Raw genomic sequence first — 17,857 nt, 5'->3', positions numbered from 1 at the left:
AACATTGATGAATTTGGTGTTTCTCAAAAAAAAAAAATTTAGTGGTAGTAATTTGGGTGTTTGATTGTTTTTGTTTGTGTTGAATTTGGCGTGAAACTTATTTAGTTTGTTAGGGTTCATCGCGTCTTGATTGCGTTTGGGGGTGTTGTTTCGTTTGTTTTAGATGCATTGAAAAATGTGAAATTTGTGTGTTGTCCGTGTTTGTGTAGTTTTTTGGGGGTGGACTTTTGGTGGAGGAGCCTGGTGGAGGCAAATAATTTGATCAAAATGTAAGATTGCAAAAAAAGTTGCAATGCAATGCTATCATCATTCCGGGTTAGAAGTAACTGGGGTTCTGCCCCTCTCTTGGTAGCTCCTCTGCCCCCTAAGCAAATTCCCTTTCTCTGGCCCCCATTGTCTGAGTGGCAGCCATATTAGCTTGGAGCTCGCTCTGTTGGGCTGGGTCCTGATTGGCTTTGCCTGTTTTCAACTCCGCAGTCATAGCTTCGATAGCACACATTCAATTCCTGCTGGTCGTGCTACAGTAATGTGTGGACTTAAAATGTTTAGTGTCCTGAGATTTTGTGTTTGGCGAGGTGGACTGTGAAAAAGATATGATATTTGGATATAGTGTGTATTTATCGGTGCTTCGTTGATTTGTGTTTCAAGGTATGTTTGCTTCCAAAACAACATCATTTGCTCACGAGATCTGATCTTTACCAATGCATCTAAGTTGAGATCATTAACGACGACAATAGGGTCTATATGAAATATTAATGATTTTTGTTTGTCATAGTTTTCACTTGTCAAAAATCTCACATTGTAGCCAAATTTATGATTAATGATTTACTATAGGTAGGCATACTCCAGGGAATTGCACCATGACACGACGAAATTATTTCATTTTTCTAATTTTGAGTAATGGTCTTGTCTGACCATTTCGGACCACTTTTATTTCATTCATAACTATTACCATCGTACCAGAATCTACTAAACTAGACACATGGCAGTTAGATTCTTCTAAAGTTACTGTTCTTGCAAAAATTAAATAAATTAACACAAAAATATTAACAAAACAACAATTTATACCATTTCTGTGAAATTGGTGTCAACATACTAAAATGTGCGCTAAATTCAAATTAATTATTGAAAATTTAAGTATTACTAAAATTATACTTATATAGCTTTCCGAAACAAATGTTTTTGAAATTGTCTTTTGATCCGGCGGAAAATTTGGTGTTGGGTTCCGACGGCCGTCGAAAAACGGATATAGTAGTTTGCCGTCGAATGGCGTCGGGTTTACGCTTTATTTTCCTTTCTGAATAATCACGAAAATGGATTTATTTGAGATAAAATCGTTAAAATCTCGGTTCTTTTGCTGTCAAATTTTGTACCGATATCATCAATAATGGTCATATATTTCTTGTAATTTTATTTGTTTCTTGGAAGCCATTAGTCGAAATGATTTGAAAATGAAGCACTTTAAAAGGTGAAAATTGCCGTTGCTTTATAATATTTCTAAAGATTCCTATCTTAAATGATGCGGTTGAGGTCCGGTCTGAAGTACCTTTTTGGACCTGCTGTTGTCCGTCAGCGTTCCTTTTGTTTTGTTTATTTATCTTTCATAAATAAGAAAGAAATTGTGATTTTTGACACTTTTTATGACTTCAAGTATTGAAAGATATAATAATGAAGGCATTATGTTGTAACGAACGATGTTTTTTTAAGCACTATCAAAATAATTATTTGAATAACTTAGGGCCATTTTTAGTTGATTATTTTCGAAAACATTGGTTCAAAAATGTTGTGACTATACTAGTAGAAAAAATATTTCATTTTTTGCTTAATGGCTCACTCATGATGGTTCGCTAATAGCAAATAGCAAATAAATTTTAAGCTTTTGAAATACTAAATGAACCCACCGTGCTTACTTAATTCAATATTAAATGCATTTCTTAATTCTATATTTTTATCAAATAGAAGAGTCAATATAATTGATAATTACGTATGTGAGTTCTTTTTTTAATTTATTTAATTTATTATAAGGACTTGTATACGAAACCTGAACACTAATTGTGTAAATTAAATTAAAACAATTGTTTTAATTGAATAAAAGAAATGTTAATAATTTTAGTCAAAATTTTTTTACATTTTCTGCAATATTTTTGTAATTTATGATGTTTTTTTTTTCAAATAAATAAGATTCAGTATTTTTGGTTATAATAAAATCATATACAAATAAAAATATTTGTTATAGAAAAATATTGATTTTGAAATGCTTTTTTTTGTTTATATATTTTTTTGAGAGAAAAAAACTACAAACTGTGGAGGTTTTACCGAAATATATTTATTGATATAATTCATCTGTGATTGAGACAAGAACTATGCTAAATTGGAATTTAAAGCAAACTTTAATTCTTTAATTATTATCACTATGTTTACGTAATTCTTATAACAAATATACAGTATGTCGGATTGGGTTTACAAGAGGAAACAAATTTTTATGTTTGATTTTACGCCAAAACTGCAAAAGAAAAACATTTTTTGTTTAATCTGAAACGAGCAAATCTGTCATTAAAACTTCATTATTCTGATTCAGTGAAAAGAAGAGTGAATTTTTCTTTTGGTTTTGGACTTGGAATAATTTTCCTCTGCTTTTTAAGTCTCATTACATTGGTGGTTTTACTTTTTTGACAAATGAATTTACGCAAGTTAAATAACAAAAATGTTTGTAAAAAACATTATTTTAATAAACAAAACTCAAAAATACAGCTTTAATATAAAAAATACAAAATCATGTTTAACAATAACCATAATTATTCAATGGATTAATTAATTGTGAAAGTGACATCGTTGTCAAAAAATAAAATAGTCAATGTGATGAGATTTAAACAGCAGAGAAAAATTATTCCAAGTCCACAATCAAGAGAAAAATCAACTTTTCTTCCTACTGAATATCGGAATAATGAATTACATATTTGCTCGTTTCAGATGAAGTAAAAAAATCGAAGATAATATTTTTTTGTAAACTCAATCCGGAGACGGACATTTGTTAAGTATGTTCGGTACATTATATTATATAAAGCTTATAGATAACAATTTTGTTTAAACGCGGGTATACCATAGGTACTGTAAGAATCTACTTTTCAAAGAAAACCTTTAGAATAATGATAAAAACGGACGCCAACACTCTTTAAAAACACCTTTTTGCAATTGATAGGTGTTATTTTGGTGGTACAAATAAGCATTTTGCAAAAATTTAAAATTTTATTAAATAATAATTAAACAATCTGCTACGTTGTTCTTATGTTGTTAATTGTAAAGTAAAAACTGCAATAATTATCAGCAGACAAACTTGTTTTACAAAAAGTGTATTTTTTTAATTTGCTAGAAATTGTCAGATTTTGACTAATTTACAAAGTACTATTTGTTCCCCTGGTAACGTGGGAAAATAATTTATATGTTGGCATATGTTGGGTGCATGAAGTTAAATTTTTTTATTACTTAATTTATAAAAAATATTGTCAATTGTTTTCTCTGTATTTAGCGTCTAAATTTTGTAAATATTTACCTAGAGGAATTTTAAAAGTAGTAGAATAATTTTTTTTTTTGCTGTTAATTGTGCTGTTTTTGTCTCTTTCATGATACTTATACATAATTTTTATACTTATTATACTTTTAAGCTTTTCCGACATTTTCGACCCACCTGATATGTGTATTTATATTCTCAATGAGTAAACGTCAACATAGAAAAGTTTACTATGTAGTGGTTGCTTCTATACCTGAATAATTGTTTTAACGTGACAGTCATAATATATTTTGTTAAGAATTTTTTGTATTAAAATTTTGCATTATTTTTTGATTGTGTGAAATGTTATAAACTGTTATAAAATGTTATATTTGTGTGCGCGTAATCTGAAACGAGCAAATCTGTAATTAAAACTTCATTATTCTGATTCAGTGAAAAGAAAAGTTAATTTTTCTCTTGATTTTGGATTGGGAATTTTTTAACATCATTTTTCTTTGCTACCTATTATTTATGTGTGTGTATTTTTTTGTATTTACAGTGCTAAAGTTATTCATTTTAAAATAAATAGTACGAGTATTAGTTATTTTAAAACAATAATTTATTCAATTCTGCTATCTTTACTGAGTCTTTAATAGTAAAAATGAAAATTGAATCAAAATTATCAAATAGAAAAAGTATTGTAGGTAACAAGTCTCTAGTAGTATTGGCAAGTAAGATAAAAATTGCTGTATTTTTGTTATTCAAAATAGTAGATACTTCTAATTGTGCTAGAATATTTTCTCATAGAACTTGTTTTTTTGATTACCTAACAAACAACTTTTTTTTCCTATACCTACCTGCCTATCAGGGTGCGCATCTCAGAGAAAAATGCTATGTAAGATAAGATTCCAGAAACAACGAAAAAATGTTAAAAAAAGTCTATCTATAAAAAGTTTGAATTTATGAGAGTTTATTTTGACAATTTATTTCTGTTGGAAAAATAATTTTCTAAATTGTAACTCTGTTTAATGTTATTTGTGACTTTTATTTGCAAAATGTTTGTACTTCTATTAAATAATTATAAAAAAAACATATACAAGATCATCAATATCATTAAATAGACATAAAAAAATGTCAAATATCAAAAAAATCAAAAATCAAAAATTTTTGACAGATAGAATTTTTTAAACATTTTTTTCCATGTTCTTGGTATCTTATCTTACTTGAAATGTTTCTCTGTAGCACGAGTACTGACACCCTGTATAAGTATTTTATTTGGCTTTATGTTAATTCCATCAAATAGCCATCCAGAAATGTTAAATCCTTGTCAGTTTAAAAAATTTGCCGAAAGCAACGTAAAATTACAATTGTGAAGATGAATTTTAGAAAATTAGACTATTTTTGAATTGATCAATGCGATAACAGTCTCAAAACTAGCTTTTTTACTTTTTTTATATTTATATTATAAAATTAAGATTTTGTCTTTGGTATCCAAGTTATATATTTAGCTATAATTAGGCATAATGTACTTTAATTGCTTTCACACAAGCACAATTAAAGTAAAGAAATATTTTGATGTAGAATGTAATCACTATTAATCGTGTAAAATCTTCCATTTTGTATTGTAAAGATGAAGTCATCGATCCGTCGTCTATTGAAGTCGGTGATTTCAATGCCGACCGACATGCCGAAATTTACTATTTGTGTGAAATTCCTCGCTTAAAAACCAATAGAAGCAAAATAATTTTTCACCAGTTTTATCTTTCTTAGGTACCTAATAGGTAGTTTTAATCAATTTCTTTCATCAAGGATTACCATAATGTGTTAAAAAAATCGAACAGATGCATGTTGCAGTTTTCTGCAACACATTGCTTATAAATAATGTTGTAATTATGCGTATTATTTATCAACGCGTCCACACGTCTTTATTAATGTCGGCACGGAGAAACTCACACAACAAAATGGCTTCCAATGGCGGCGCTCTTTGACGTGCATTCTTTATACGCGCAAATGGCTTTCCGGCACACGGCAACATAATATATTCGAATTTAATTTTCAAGTTACGCCTCTTCATATATAAAATACTACATTAATCATCAGGCAAAAATCTATTCTTTTTTTATAACGAGAGGAGGGGAGTTGCGACGATCAATGGCCGGCGCAGGATTCAGCACGCTAATACTCAGATTTTTTTCGAAATTTTTATCATTTTAGTGTTTGTATTGGAGAAAATTATTGACTTGTAAGGACGATCGCATCAGTTACACAAACCAATTGGATTTTGCTGAAACACGGTGATACAGCATGTAAAAATACACGTTAGATCGATCCATTACCTTGTAACTTTTCGTTTTGTTCCTTTTGAACTCTTTGTAGTATTATGATTTGGATAATACTTATACTCTTATTCAGAAAATATCGTAATGTTTATCGATAATTGAGATGCGATTTTAAAATTTTTTTTTAATCGAGGTGTGGGTTTTTACAGGTTTCAATTTTAAAAGATGTTACAGTTAGCTTTCGACCAATGGGAGATTAGAATTAAGGGCACACGAATGTGGGGGTTTCAGAGCTTTTAGCTTTAACATTCAGTAGTTCAGCGACGGATTATTTCAGTCGATCTCATTAGTTTTTTTTCGCTTATTTCTTTGTTTTTGTGATAGGAACAATGGACGACCATTATGTAAGTGGCTTTTTCTCAAATACGCGTAAAAAATAAATTATTTATCTATATTTCAACTAAACCTGATTTATTTCGCTTTCAGTTGTGTTATAGGTACTTAAGTTATAAAAATAAAAATTTTAGAATTACTCTTAGAGCCATTAATTCACTTTTCACTTTTGACAGATTTATTTGCATTTTTGTCCAGTTGTAACTAAGTAACTAAGTTATGCTTTTCTTCTACTTCTTATTAGATTAGGTGACGTAGTTAAATTTTTAGCAACGAGCAAACTTTTTAATGTGAGTTAATTAATTTCAGAAATATGCTTGAGAATTATTAAATAAATAATATATAGATAATATATAGAAACTTAATTTTTTTTCTTATTTTATTCTAATTGAGGATATCTTGTGATGTGATAATTCAAATTTGATAATAAAATTTTTAACAAAAATCAAAAATATACAGCGTGTGTTAGAACTCGCGCCTCAGAGAAAAAATTCAAGTAAAATGAGATACCAGGAACATGGGAAAAATGTTTAAAAAATTCTATCTGTCATAAAAAATTTTGACATTTATTTATTGACATTTAACTTTTTTTGTCTATTTAATAATACTGATGATCTTCCCCGGAAGCTACAAGACCGCGCATCTCAATACCTAAGCTCAAAAAACTTTTTTTCTACAGTATAAACTACCTTACTCAAAATCGTAAAAACTTGAGATACGAGGTTTTAGCTTCGCACCGACGATATGTTTTTTTATAATTATTTAGTAAAGGTACAAAAAGTTTTCCAATAAAAGCCACAAATAACATTAAACAGAGTTACAATTTGAATCCAGTTTTTTTATTTCCTCTTGTAATAGCCTATAGCAAAAAAACTTGGAAAATTATTTTTCCAATAGACTTAAATTGAGTCAAAGTATTAAATTTAAACTCTCATAACTTCGAAATCTTTATAGATACAATTTTTTAAACATTTTTTCGATGTTCCTGCTATCTTACCTTACATGGCATTTTTCTCTGGGGCGCGAGTTCTGGCGCACCCTGTATATTATTTATTATATACATATTTATACACATAAAATGTCTTATTAACTAAGACTGTATTGCTTAATATTTGTTATTTATAAATAAAATAGCAAATAACGCATCTTTGCAGTAAAATTTTATGTTGACATTTTATTTTCTTTTAAAAAAAAGTTTTAAAAAATTGTAAAATTAATTAGTCGTATAAATTAGGTCGGTTAGAAATTTGACAGTTTTTACAACTTTAATTTGATTTTTATACCTACATATTGTTTGTAATTGTATTGTTAAATCATAAACGGCATTAAACTTTCTATTGGGGAAAGAATAATAATATTATATAGAAACTTTACGACTATTTTAAGTAAGTTTTAGAAACAGTTTAAACAATAAATAAATTTAAACTATTAGGTACACACGAGTTGAGGAAATAGATAAATGAATTGATATTTTTATAAATATAATTATTACATATTATGCAAACTATTTCTAAGTCTAAATTTTTCTGCTTCTAAATAATATTTTTACATTTAATTAGGACACTCTGCTATCAAGAAAGGCTTATTTCAAATCGGTTTTAATTTTACTATAGTACCTATAGAAAAAAAATCTAAAAAGTTTTGCAACTGCAACTTGCATACTTGTATTATTTTTGCAATAAAGTATTAAGAAACAAGTTAAAATTAATAGGTGATAGGCATGTAATAATAGGTATATCACGTGCCATAACTATCGTTACTTCTGTCACTTTAAACGATGTTTTTTCTGTATGAAATAGTAGATCTTTCTGACTTATTTGTTCGTAGGATTTAGTTGTAACACAGATTCTTTTTTTTTACACAAAAATCAAAAAACACAGTTGCTATTTTGTCACCAGTGTGGCGAGACCTATGGCACAAGGTAGCTAAGAGCAACATCGCGATAAAATTAAGAAAAGCTATTTTTATCAATGATATTCGTGTAGAGTTCCTTCAAAATTGTATAATGTTTGTAGGTATGTGTTTATACATAATTAGGTTTGTGAATAATAGTGATTTGAAAAAATGGAGTATTGTTTCGTAGTTTGTATGGTATTATCATAAATGTTTTATCTTTTCAGGGGAGTGTGTAGTAAAGGCTGAGGAATTATCAGAGTCTTTAACTGGAGCGGACTGTGGCCCCTCGTGTGATTTACCACTAGGGGACCTTTCATTGCCGCTCCCAGAGTTTCTCCTTGACGAAGCTCTTCGTCTTGTCGAATTAGACGACACACCCCAAGTGAGTGTTAAAATGAAAAATAAATCGATTCGATTTTGAATCGTATTATTTTAGGAGACTATTAATGTTAAAGAGCTTGAAAATCTTGCTGAAGGAACAACTAACGAAACTGAACCATCGACTAGCGCTTCAAAAACCACCAGTGAAGAGACATCTTCAAGTTCAAAGGATTCGGACGACGATTTAAGCATCCTCACCGACATGATACAGACATCGCAATTTCATCATCCCCATCACAGGGCTTTTCAGGTATTGTTATAGATAGGTACGAGTATACCCAATAAGACGGAATCATAGTTGCTATTCCTATTGTGCTAACAAATAGTAACCGCTAGTTCAGTTCATTTTTTGCTTCAACGGCTGTAGTTGAAGTGAAGGTTACTTGAAGTAGTGGGGTTTTATAATTCTCATTAGTTTGTTGGGAAGTCACAGTTGTGTCGTTTCGTAATTTTTTTAGGGGTTGAAAAATCGTGTTTTTTTAACCAATATGTATTTTTTTTTGGATTTGAAATTCTCTAAAGGTAAGTCGACCTCGGGTTTGTATCCCTTTTGTACGAAATTACACGTTTTTAGTTTACATTTCTTAATCTCAGGAAATACATGCATCTACATCGTACTTAAAATAAAATTAACATTACCTTGTAATTTTATTGTCAAGGTATATTTTTTTTACATAACCATATTATTTTTAATATAATAAGTCTAATTAGTTGATGTTTTCGGTTTTAAGATGTTGGTAATTAAACATGCCTAACAAATTGTTTCCTTGACGTGAGAAACAAAATTTTCTTCGACAAAATTAGTTTATGCCTACCGGGCTTTAATTATTGAATAGCAACGATTTCCAGAGAGGTAATTACTTTGTACTTATGTAACTGTTGATTAATTATTTTATCACAATCGTTTGTTTACTCCAGCAACGATAAGAAAAAAAAAACTCGTTCACTAATTGTGTGCTCTTTCAGACTCGGGAGTGAAATTTTTATGATGACAGATGAATTGTGTGCACTAGGTAGTGACTTCTCCTTTGTAATTTGCGGGTTCTTCTTGTCAAATTATCATCATGTCGGGTTACCATCATCGGCATCCTCTTTATCTTTTGTTAAAAAATTCTTTATACCTGCCAACGTGCCAGTGGTATCAGGTGTAAAATGTTTTTCCAAACTCGTACTTGTACTGGACTGGTCGTTTTTTATTCCTTTTTTTGAGATTTTTGATTAATTATCCTGCGCCAAGTATTTTCTCGCCCTTTTTTGTGTTGGAACACAAGGGTCTCGTTGAAATTTTCTAAAGCTTTCATTATGTAAGGTTAAGGCCTTCACACTCATATGTTTTCAGTTGTTTCAATGTTGAGGCGTTTCTTCATACATCACGCATCTGTTAACTATTCGATTTTGTTGACATGTTGACCACTTTTTGAATAAATTATACGTGAGATAGGAGTGTTTTATTTAATTTTTTTTTATTAAGTGCTATTAGAAAGTGGTCTAAGAAAAATTTACGGCCGTAACGAATTTTATTGCAAAATTCTGAGCTAGATTAAATTATCCGTTTTTTATTGGTACTTTCAATTTATAAAATGGTAGAAATTTTAATCGAATGAGAAAAAAAATTGATTGACAACTCAACTAATTTACCAAAATGATTTTTTTCATTTTTCTTATGGATTAGACTGGATATCTATGTTTATGTTTATTTAGTGAGAATTTCCGTGGGAATACGCTTCAACAAGAATCGAGTGTTTTATTCAGCTGTCATTTCAAGTGCTTATTTCCACTGGATCAAATTAAGAGACCAAAACATCCACCTGTAACAAATCCACATTTCTAATTCTTCGACTTTTCGTCAATATTGATTCTTCTCTTGATTGTACTTGACTATGTTTGCTTAGCTTAAACTATTCAACTTGTGGAAGAGAGGAACGACGGAAGCAAAATTGTTACTTGACGTATTGCATATTTCAACCCAATTATAAAAAAAAATATGTATTTTTCTAGGGCCGTATGCCTTTTGTGCGTACCGTGAGTATGGAACAACGATGGCAAGACTTGGCGAATTTGTTGAGTCTTCCTAGTCCAGGCGATACCAGCGGCATCCCTCACCCCTTTAGTCACCACCATCCTCTTCACAATTACAGCCATCCCCATGCCCACAGCATGGCGTATAGCCCGGAGGCAACTCGAGGTGTACTTTTACACAACGCAACTTTAACACCGCCAATGGGTGATATAAATGCTACAGTGCCATATAATAATATCGGTAAGTTGGTTTTGAGATGATTTAAGTTTTTATTACTTAATCAAGTATTCTTAGGTGGCACGAATTTGGGCAATGCTGTTGCCACTTCAATGAATCTTACGAATAGTAGTGAACCAATGGGTGAACCAAATTCGGCACCACATTATAAACTTGAGCCGTCACACGATATGATGTATTACCAGGTAAAGGTACCTAATTTGGTGCAGATTTATTGAAATTGTTAATTGTTATTTTGTTTTAATAGAATAGTACAACTGAACTTAATCAGACTGATGGGTTTTTATCATCATTTTTAAACGATGAAGATCTACAGCTTATGGATATGGCGATGAATGAAGGTGAGTGTTTGTGGACCTTGATAACGGAAAATTACTTATCTCATATCTTAAATACCTACTCGACCACTATCGATATAATCTCGAACATACATAGATAACGTGCTAAAATCGCATTATTCGCATTACTAAATATTTAAGTTGCGCATGCGCATTTTGTGTTTGATTTATGTATAGGTACCTACTATTGAATTCGTAATTTGACGTGATGTTTTTGAACCTTATGTAATTATGTACAGAGCGAAGGCCAAATTACAATTACACAAGGAATTATAAACGTTGATGTGCAATCAGGGAAAAAAAATGTTGTCATTATGATAAAAAAGATGAACAATCGCGAAAATAATTTTTTGAAGTTTTGAGCTAAGAGTAAGGGATAAAAATATGCAAATCTTATTAGGTTATTTTTATATTTAGTACGTACAAATATTAAATTTGAACGAACAGGTGGCGGGCGTTTCGTGTTAGCAAAAGCGCGCTAGTTACATATTAATAACAGACAATGTGTCGTTTTTTGGTCAAGCATTGTTTGGTCATTACGTGAATTTTTAATTTGTAATGTGTGGTTCTTAATGAGAAAAATGTTGAATCATCGTTCGGGTTATCCTTGAGACTTGCCTCAAACTGATAAGGAATTCACAGCCAACGAAACATTGTTTTTAATCAGTCTTTTTACTTTTGTGTTCGAACTACAATGTGTGACAGTTTCCAAAGAAATTTACGGCACTTTAGCGAAATGAAAATTTCTTATATCCGCGTCATTGGTCAAGATTGCTGTTGTTGTTGTTTAATTTTGTGTCTTTGTTGTTGTTGCTGTTGCTGTAAATAATTTTAATTTTCGTAAGTTTTACGTTATATGTCACTACCACCAACACAACATTTAGTTTTTTCTTAAAATTTACGTAACTTTTTATTAATACGAGTTGTTTTTTTTCTGGAATATTATCAAGTTTATAGATCAACATATTGTCGATAACATGGAAATAGTAGATGACGCAATTAAATATACATATGATTTTAGTCCTACAATATTTTAACTGATGAGTTGATCTAAAAAACATTATTCAAATTATTACGCGGAAATTTATTTTTTACGTCCAACACCGGATATTAAACTTGACAAACGATTAATCAATACCAACCAACCAACCAACCAACCAACCTTATCGCGATGAATACTCAGAAATTTCCGCGATTCATTGTGTAAAACTCGCATAGTATGTATTAGTAGTAAAATAATTTCCAAATCGGACGCAAGCGCAGTGATAAATAAGTACAACACAAAATGATTTTATTTTATTTTTTCAGGCATGTACACAATGCGTATGTTAGATAGTAACAACGCTGTAAGCAATTTAAGTATGAACGGTACCACAGCCACAGCCACAGGTACCACTACATCTTTATCCCGGACAGATGTAGAAAGGATGGACACTTCCAGTGATAGCGCTGTGAGTTCCATGGGTTCTGAAAGAGTACCATCTCTGTCAGATGGCGAGTGGTGCGATGGCGGTTCCGATTCCGGACACACAGCAGGGGATCACTACGTAACAGATTATCAAACGTACGAAAAAACAACTCTTTGTATTCTGTCATACTGATTGCATTGTTTTTTTTTTCTTCTAAATTTAGAAAATACAGACCGTACGATTACAGCTACACGAGTCGACAACATACTAGCGCTCTAGCTGTCGCTTCAGATGCGACAAGAATGCCACCTGTTGCCCAAAAGAAACACCAAATGTTTGGAAAACGATACCTTCAAGTAAGTACCGCTTCATTTTTTTTCCAAATAAAATTTGCAATATAACTTGAAGGAACGTTTAATACATAAAGTTTGTGCCAGTAATTTATTTGGCCCTAAAACGAATATCATATTATAAAATAGGAAATAAAATTGATGGCTAAGCACACAATAAATTATAAATACATTTTAAAATTTTGATCTGTAGCTGCTTTACTAATTGGCGCATTCCAATAATATTTAAAACATACTGAGTGCGTTAAAAATATATTTTACTAATATTATAATCACTAACTATTAATGATTTTTTATTTAAAAATTGGTTATTTTCTTAATTTTTAGCGTCATACTCTACTCGTATGTGTGAACTCTACTATAAAAATTATAAAAGTTATGCACATACGCATGGACATAGGTTTATTAGGAATAATGTAATAATCAGTAATTACTTTTACGTAATATTTTTTTTTATTACATAGAAAATAAACTTTTTTTTTTTTCAACTAAACATACCGGGTGTCCCACGCAGGCTTGGATATAGGAAATTAACATGGGAAATTAGTTTTTATTTTTTTCCGGCTGCAGGAGTAACAGAAATCAAAGTCTAATTGATGGAGCTTGTAGTGCTCGAAAAGAGCTATCTYATCGWCATTTTTGTCGATTCTACAATTAACTCCATTTGGGCRAAAACGGCCCTCGAAAAATCGAAATTTGAATTTGCCGCGTTAGCGTTACTAAGAAACGAATTATCAAGTCATTGTTGCCAACAGGATACTATCTTTATTATGAYTTTCAGCAAGGAATACATTTTAAATATTGATTTTAGTTTTSTAGTGTTCAGAAATTAAACAAGRGTAAARATTCTAATATCGTARCAAAAAATTCACAAACATGATCTAGAAAAAAAAATTAGGGCATCTTTCTCCTCGRAGTCTCGGGGTTTTTAATCTCATGCAATGTATTTGATCGTCGATCGAAGTTCAGATCTAAAAATCAGATTTTAGTCCACCGATGCTAAAATAACGATTACTTACTGTATGATGTTTGTGAACGTGTTTTTTTASCCTGTTGATGGATTTCTATGCGTGTTTGATACAATTCTAAGGAAGAATACGATGAAAATGATTCTCAATTTCACACATCAACATAACCCCCAATTTTTTCGCTTAACATCTCACTCTAATTTCTAGTTTGCAAATTTTGCGGTTTCATGAAAACCATTTCACTCAATTTTCGATCTGTTTTTTGCATAAACAACCTTCACAAATCAACGATCAACACAGTGTATTAATTCAATCGATGATTGAAAGTTTCATCCTAAAAATTAGAATTTTTAATTTTTATCAAAGGAAGTGTAAAAAAAATAAACGTTACTTACTGCACTCAGTCTTTTCCATCTCTGATGCAGTATTTTGTAATTTTGGTCCAATTTATAGAATAATGTTCAACTTGACAGTTTCAACTATAATTTCAAATGACTTGTCACTTCAATAATGCAAACAAATTTTACTTTGGCTTGAAAAGCATTTTCATTCAATTATTGATGTGTTTTATTGGAAAATTAACATTTTCCAAAAACATTCGGAAAACACAATCATTGCAAGGGTTTTTAGCTGACAAAGTCCCTGTTGGCAACAATGACTTGATAATTCGTTTCTTAGTAACGCTAACGCGGCAAATTCAAATTTCGATTTTTCGAGGGCCGTTTTCGCCCAAATGGAGTTAATTGTAGAATTGACAAAAATGTCAATAAGATAGCCCTTTTCGAGCACTACAAGCTCCATCAATTAGATTTTGATTTTTGTTATTTCTGCAACCGGAAAAAAATAAAAACTAATTTCCCATGTTAATTTCCTATATCCAAGCCTGCGTGGGACACCCGGTATTTTAGTATAAATAACAAATAAAAGTTGATTAAATTATATCTGAATTTTCAATGTAATACATATATACATAAAACCTACATTATGCAATTTGAGCTATTTTCAAGTTTGCACATACTTTGAGGAACGTTTTATAATAAAAATAAATTTATATGGGACATAACAATAACTGTGCATAAAAAAACAATGTACAAAACTTTTTATACAATTTTTGTTACACAATTTCAAAATAATCAGTTGTCTACAATATATACAATAATTTTTTTAATGGTAAAAAACTCATTCAGGGCATCAACAAATTCATATTAAGTCGTCCATTTAGGTATGTCATAAAAGGACATACATTAATTGTGCGCTTAACTATCGAAATATTTACCAAATATGTAGTTTCATATATTCGTAATTGTTAATAGAGAACAAAAATATAAAAAATAACTCAGTATTTTTAATTACTGTAAAATTTTTATAGCATTTTAATTGTTCATATACAGGGTGCGTCAGAACTCGCGCCCCAGAGAAAAATGTATATGTATAGTATAGTATAGTAAGATAAAAATTTAGAAGTTATGAGAGTTTAAATTTTGCATTTTGACTCTATTTATTTCTGTTGGAAAAATAATTTTCCAAGTTTTTTTGTTGTGTTATTTGTGGCTTTTATTGTCAAAATTTTTGTACTTTTTTTTATCAGTATCATTAAATAAACATAAAAAAATGTCATATGTCAAAAAATAAATGTCAAATTTTTTTGACAGATAGAATTTTTAAAACATTTTTTTCGTGTTCCTGGTATCTTACCTTATATGGCATTTTTCTCTGGACGTATAAAACTTGATTCACCTGCTGTTGTAGGTATAAATCGATTTTAATTCGGTTAAGTCTAAAAACAAAACAAAACAACTTTTTTTTTTTAATAATACTTTTGTCACATAATAATGCATTGCAGGAGCAGGGTGCAACCAGCACTGTTTCGCATCAGCCCCCTGTGAAGTACGAATATCGCGATCCAACTGCAGCCCCCTACAACAGTTCTCAGTCTGAAGGAGCGGTGGGTCCAAAACCCTCCGAAATGAAATATTCTTGTTCTATGGAATTTGGAAGACATAACCACCTCGTGAGGAACTCTCTTGACCACATCCAACACAACCACACGTACCATCTACCCACCGAAAGTATGGGAGCAATGCAGCGTCCTGTTTCACGCGATAAAACCAAGTCGAAGAAAGGTGACGAGGAGCATTTGACGAGAGATGAGAAACGTGCTCGTGCCTTGAATGTTCCAATCACCGTCGACGATATTATTAATTTGCCAATGGACGAATTCAACGAACGCTTGTCTAAGTATGATTTAAGTGAGCCACAATTGAGTTTGATTCGAGATATTCGACGTCGAGGCAAAAACAAAGTGGCAGCACAGAATTGCAGGAAACGCAAGTTAGACCAGATTTTGAGTCTGGCTGATGAAGTCAAGGACATGCGAGACAGGAAAATGCGACTGATGAACGAACATGAATTCGTCACAGGCGAATGTCAACGAATGAAAGATAAATATCAGCAGCTATACAGACATGTTTTTCAAGTAAGTTGCACTGATATAAGTTTTTGATATAATTTATCTACAATTTTTTTTTCTTTTAGAATTTACGAGATCCAGACGGTAATCAATACTCACCGTATCAGTACAGTCTTCAGACATCTGCAGATGGGTCGATATTAGTCGTCCCTAGGTCTAATTCGACAATGACAAATCCAGAACATAAGGATTCTCAACCTCAAGGTCACAAAGATTAAATTGTTGACTAGTTTTATATGCATACATTTTTTGATGTAACACTTTTAAAGAAAGTTTCATTTCTCACGGCAAGAACGTTGCTCAAACATTATTTTTATATGTATTGATTTTGGAAAAGTTTTACTATATTATATACAAAAAGAAGTTTGATTTAACAGCTGGTGCTGAGAAAATTTTTTTTTATTGATTTTCAGCTCGGTTAAAAAGTTTTGAAAAAGTGCTTATTGATTTTCTTTTGTTTTTTAAGCGTTATTTCACTATAGAACTACGATAATATATTTTTCTAATACATGAAAATATCAGGTGATGAATATGCCTTTTTTTCATAATATACCTAATGTACATAGTTATTCTAAGTAGTGGATGAATGCGAGTTGATTGACGTTATTGGTGCTAGGAAGGAACTGGGAGATAGTGGAGCTAATTTTCATGCCAGTTAGACGTTCTGTAATCATCATTTTCGAATGATGGATGTGATTTATTGTAACCATGTTATTTTATACAACTATAGTACCCGTACTTTTTGATTATATTTTAATTAGTTATAACATCATGATTAAATTACTAGGCTAATATTTTTTATAAATCGTATAGGTTTTGTACATTGTATATCTTGTAAGTAGCTTATTAAGTATCCCTGTGAATGTGTAGCATTTCGTCAAGTGAATTGCTGGGTTTAATCTTACAACAGTTTGTACACTTAACATTTGCTTTTACAAGCAACTTATATTTGGTTATTGGTGCCAATAAAGATCTCTACAATATACTATGGTGTGTCCCCGAAATAAGTCTTAAAATTCTCGATTTAAATTTTCATTTTTTGGGGTTCAGCCTTGCTTCTTTAAAGACTAATTTCTAATACAATTTTAGTTTTGAAAAATCAAGTATTTCTTAGAAATTCTCAAAAAACCTATTTTTCTGTAGACTAAAGTGCCTTTTGTATGGCAAATACGACAATAAAAGTTGTTTAGAACAACTTTGATTTTTATTTTTTTTTATGTTTATTGTTTCACAAATCAAAGAACTTTATTTTTAACAGTTCTTTTATTACGAATAATATAAATCATAGTAGGCCAATGATTTTGAAATGTTAAATTTAAACAACTTTTCTTAATAACTTTTTATCTTATATTTTTATCTTACATAAAATACACTTTACAGAAAAATAGTTTTTTTTTTGTAAATTTCCAAAACTAAAATTATGTTGGAAATTCATCTTTAACTACTTAATCAGGGTTGAACCCTTAAAAAAAAATTTAGCGAGAATTATTTATCTTTTACAAAAATTTTTCACCTATCCGAGTATACCTGTGTTTTTATTTATCACTGACCTTTATACGATATTATCACTTCAAAAAATTCTAATTTTGTAAAATCCATGTGTAGGTCACTCGGGACATCTCAAAAATT

The 17,857-nt window shown here is 30.5% G+C and overlaps 1 protein-coding gene and 1 long non-coding RNA gene across 4 annotated transcripts in view; one reads left to right on the top strand and one right to left on the bottom strand.

Moving 5' to 3' along the window:
- Positions 1-17,213, top strand: part of LOC123006190 (segmentation protein cap'n'collar) — a 43,314-nt gene extending 26,101 nt beyond the window's left edge. For 2 of the 3 annotated variants that reach the window (XM_044400474.1, XM_044400476.1), the window contains exons 4-12: positions 8,280-8,437; positions 8,492-8,686; positions 10,435-10,696; positions 10,742-10,878; positions 10,941-11,034; positions 12,340-12,595; positions 12,664-12,796; positions 15,602-16,234; positions 16,294-17,213. In XM_044400474.1, coding sequence (XP_044256409.1) covers positions 8,280-8,437; positions 8,492-8,686; positions 10,435-10,696; positions 10,742-10,878; positions 10,941-11,034; positions 12,340-12,595; positions 12,664-12,796; positions 15,602-16,234; positions 16,294-16,446 — 2,021 coding nt within the window. In that variant the 3' untranslated portion in view covers positions 16,447-17,213. The remainder of the gene's footprint in view (positions 1-8,279; positions 8,438-8,491; positions 8,687-10,434; positions 10,697-10,741; positions 10,879-10,940; positions 11,035-12,339; positions 12,596-12,663; positions 12,797-15,601; positions 16,235-16,293) is intronic. The other variant, XM_044400475.1, reaches the window with a different exon arrangement.
- Positions 13,652-14,383, bottom strand: LOC123006191. The gene is made up of 3 exons (XR_006412805.1): positions 14,154-14,383; positions 13,810-14,092; positions 13,652-13,761 (listed from the first exon to the last, which is right to left on the bottom strand). It is a non-coding gene; the product is annotated as an uncharacterized LOC123006191 (long non-coding RNA).
- Positions 17,214-17,857: the final 644 nt, after the last annotated feature.

Source organism: Tribolium madens, unplaced genomic scaffold (genome assembly GCF_015345945.1).
Source record: "Tribolium madens isolate multiple individuals breed KSU strain unplaced genomic scaffold, Tmad_KSU_1.1 Scaffold_2;HRSCAF=44;Tcas5.2_LGX, whole genome shotgun sequence".
Lineage (NCBI taxonomy): Eukaryota > Metazoa > Arthropoda > Insecta > Coleoptera > Tenebrionidae > Tribolium > Tribolium madens.
The sequence above is the reverse complement of the archived record's forward strand: the minus strand, read 5'-3'. Positions and strand labels throughout refer to the sequence as shown.